The 3,648-nt window shown below is 64.6% G+C and overlaps 1 protein-coding gene across 1 annotated transcript in view; it reads left to right on the top strand.

The window, feature by feature from the left end:
* Positions 1 to 317: 317 nt before the first annotated feature.
* Positions 318 to 3,648, top strand: part of BBS2 (Bardet-Biedl syndrome 2) — a 29,839-nt gene continuing 26,508 nt past the window's right edge. The window contains exon 1 of the mRNA XM_009276796.2: positions 318 to 500. Within this exon, the coding sequence (XP_009275071.1) occupies positions 318 to 500 (183 nt within the window). The remainder of the gene's footprint in view (positions 501 to 3,648) is intronic.

The raw sequence follows: 3,648 nt of genomic DNA, 5'->3' as shown, positions 1-3,648 counted from the left end.
TGGTGGGAGGGGATCCCCACATCCCTGGGGATCAGCAGGGATGCTCCGGGGCGAGGGCCACAGGGAGAGCATTGCTGCCCCCCCGAGCATCCACTCTCCGGCAGTGCCGGCCGGGGCTTATGCTTCAGCCTCGCTCGGCGGGGAGGTCACGGCATTCCCGGCCGCTTCCCCATGACATGCTCCAGGTGTGACACCCCAACGCTGGGAAAGGATTTCAGCAGCCAGCCCGGCCAAGGTGAGAGTCGGCCCGGCCAAGATGAGAGCATCAGGGACGGCGGAGGAGGCCAGCGGGCGGGAGCATCGGTGGGCCCGCCGGGATGGTCCGGCTCCCGCAGCCCCCTGGGGCCGAGGCGGAGGGAAGCGCTAGCTTACCCGTGGCGCAAGGGCAGTCCTGGGAGTCCATGTCTGCCTGGGCTGGGTGCCGGCTGACAGACGCGTTGGGCGATGGGAAGAGAGGCTTTGGCAGGACTCGCAGCCGCCTCCTATTTATCCTTGGCTGGGTGAGAGCGAGTGCAAAACCTCCGCCCCTCGCAGCCTGCGCACGGCTCAGCCAGGCACCTGCCCCGGGCGCTGCTGATTCACTCCCCGGGCGGCCGGGCAGGACCTGGGGCTCCCACGTCCCCCCTCCCCGGGGTGCCAGGGGTAGCGGGGGGGGCTGCCTGGGTGGCCGCCGCTCCCTGCTGAGATGTTGGGGGTTGCAGAGAAAGGCCAGCTCTCATCAGACGGGTGGCATCTGCCTTGGGAGCCCTGCTCTGCTCCCAGGGGCTGGGGGCCGAGGGGGTGCACCCAGTGAGGCCCCCCACAGCCCTGTCCTTTCCCAAAATCAAGCTGCTGAGCCCCAAGATGTCTCAGGGGGTGCATTGATCCCGGGGCTGCCACCACCGCAGGGAGCTCTCAGCCCCCTCCTCCCAGAGCCGGCACAGAGGGGTGATGGGGACCTGGCACGGCAGGGTGACGGGGAGCTGGCACGGTGGGGTGATGGGGATGCGGTCCCTGCCCCAGACCCCATTCCACGACTCTGACACCCTCCCCGCGAGCAGGAGCAGCAACAAGCTGGACTGGCCCGGCCGGAGCCTGCCGTGCCCTCCCAGCGCCCCGGGACGGCAGCGCCCACGTCCCCTCGGCGCCGCGCATGGCACCTCAGGCGCCCCGTCTCCTTCCTGGCTGGGGTACTCCGTCCCACTCGTCTGAATTAATTTCCGCGCGCCATTAGCCGGGCGTGCAGGGGAGGAGGGTGGCGGGCGATCTGCCATCACCCTGGTCAACTCCTCCGGCAGGTTTTACCCACCCACTCGAAAGAGCAGCGAGGGTTCGGGGTGGAAGGCGTGAAAAAAATGATACTTTCTGAGATTTTGGGTGCAGGGAGGGACTGCCCCATGGCCAGGAGGCATTGCCAGCCATGGAGCATCCTTCCTCCTCACCCCTTGGGTTTTTGCGTGCTCCCCAGTGTTGGCGGTACCCCATCCCAGCTGCCCCACACTCCAAAACTCCTTTGCTTTGGGGTTTTATCCCGGCTGGGCTTTTGTCTGCGGTGCCTGGCTAAGGCGGTTTGTTGGAGGTGATGCTAATCCAGCCGAAACAGCGACCCAGGGAGTATTTTTACCACCCAGCTGTCTGGGCATGTTGGAAACTTGTTGGGTGACCTGGTGGGGAGCAGTGCCAGCGCCCCAACTCGGCGTCTCCTCCAGCCCAGCCAGGCCAGGGTGGGAAATCAGTACGTAAAAGTCTGAGGAAGGCAGAGCCAACGGGCCCCTTCCTTGCCCCCGCCGCCCTGGCAGTGGCTCATCGGTGCCCCAGCGTGCCAGCCCTGCGGTTGTGTGAGCGTCACGCTGCTGCTGATGCAACGGGGCATGATGGCAGGGACGGTGCCAGGGACCAGGCGCATGCCAAGGGCATCAGTCGCTCCTGCGGGAGCAGGGAAACACAAACGTGCCGGGGAACACACGTGCGAGTGGCCACCCGCCGGCCCCGGCTCCGGCCCCCCACGCTGTGGGAGTCATGGCAGAAGGGGGACATCTCCTTGGGGTCCCACACGTGCTCTGCTCCTGAGATAACCAGCTGAGCACTCCCGCAGTGCAGGAATATTCCCCTGGAAATGCTTGCAGCCGTGTCACGATGGATGCATGGGGAACAGCAATGCCGCCACGGCATCCGCTCTGTCCTCCCGCGCCACCTGGCACCCTTGGCCACCCAGGCAAAGCCGTGGTGTTGGCAGATTGTCCCCATCCCTGGCTGGTGTTGGCCCAGGGATGCGGGGACAGGCAGCCCCTCCAAAATGGTCCCTCTCCTCCAGCCTGGGTGGGGAGGAAGGCGAAGCCGATGCCGGGGGAACAGAACAACGTCGGCTGCGCTGTGCAATCCCTGCCACGCAAGGACGGGGCGGAGGAAAAGCCCCGGGCACAGGACAGAGACCCCGGGGGGACAGTCCCTGGGGGTACAAAAAAGCGTCTTCCAGGTGATGCAGGACTGGGGGTCAGGGCTCTGGGAGGTCTTGTGTTGCTCCTGGTCTGTTCTGTAATTAATTTAGGATAGGGCTGAAGCAATGGGTTGTCAATCAGATACGCATCAGCCGGGCCACGTCCAGGAGCAGCCTGTAATTGATGAGCTGTAGAGCCAGGACCTCGGGCAGACCTTCCTGCTGCTTAAATACCCCCTGTTACAAGGCCCTGCAAGCCTCAGTTTGCCTCTGGCCCCTGCCCTCCATTTGCTGGGAGAGCCTGGGGGTTCCCCATCATTTAAATAAGCCTGATGCTGCTCCCCAGAGCCGAGCAAAACTGGCAGGATCCCTGCACGGTGATTATTCGCCAGCCCTTGCCATGCCAGAGCTGTACCCCTTGGCGGCCCTGTCTCCTGCGTGGGATTCCTGGCTCTGTCCCCAGGCATATCCATGGCAATCACCCCGAGATTGCCGGGCAAATTAACACGGGTGAGTCAGTGGGATGCTCCGGCGCTCCAGGCAGAGCCAGAGATGACGCTCGCCGGTGGGATAGTGATGGCTGAGCCAGGGTAATGGCTCTGCAGGGCACGGCAGGGATGGGGCTCCCCGGAAAGGGGCGAAGGAGACTGACAACCGTCAGGAATATGCGGTGGAGGCACCCATCCCTGCGACATGCGCCTGTGACACCTGGAGTGACTAGAGCTAATTGCGGTGCCGGGGCTGGGGCTGGCAGTGACTCAGTGCCGGTGCCAGGCAGGCGAGGAGGAAGGGGCAGCAGCCGGCTCCCGAGGAGGTGACCTGGCACAGGTCTGCCCTGACTCCTTGCTGAAGGATTTGCGGCTCCAGTCATCCACGGTCATGCCGCAGCACGTGATGAACCTGCTTCTGCCTCCGGTTGCCCATGATTTTCTGCAGCCACCCCAGCATGTCACCTTCAGGGGACCCTGCAGACAGCTACAGGTCCCCCTCTTCCCTCTCCGAGGGCATGTGTCTCCCCAAAGCACTCTCTTCGGGCTCGTCATCCCCTCCCGAGCGGTGCCAGGTTTGGTGATCCATCCTTCTGCTGGCAAAGCCCCATGGCTCAAATCGGTACAGCCCACAGACAGGGATGCCAGGGAGCTGCGAAACCAGTGTGGGCACAGGACAGAGACCCTGCCCCTCACCGTTGCCTGCTGCTTGCTGGGCAGGGAGCTGGTGGCCCGTGGCACCCC

Source organism: Aptenodytes forsteri, unplaced genomic scaffold (genome assembly GCF_000699145.1).
Source record: "Aptenodytes forsteri isolate BGI_AS27 unplaced genomic scaffold, ASM69914v1 Scaffold33, whole genome shotgun sequence".
NCBI classification, from domain to species: Eukaryota; Metazoa; Chordata; class Aves; order Sphenisciformes; family Spheniscidae; genus Aptenodytes; species Aptenodytes forsteri.
Note: the sequence above shows the minus strand (reverse complement) of the source record. Positions and strands in the feature narration are given on the sequence as shown.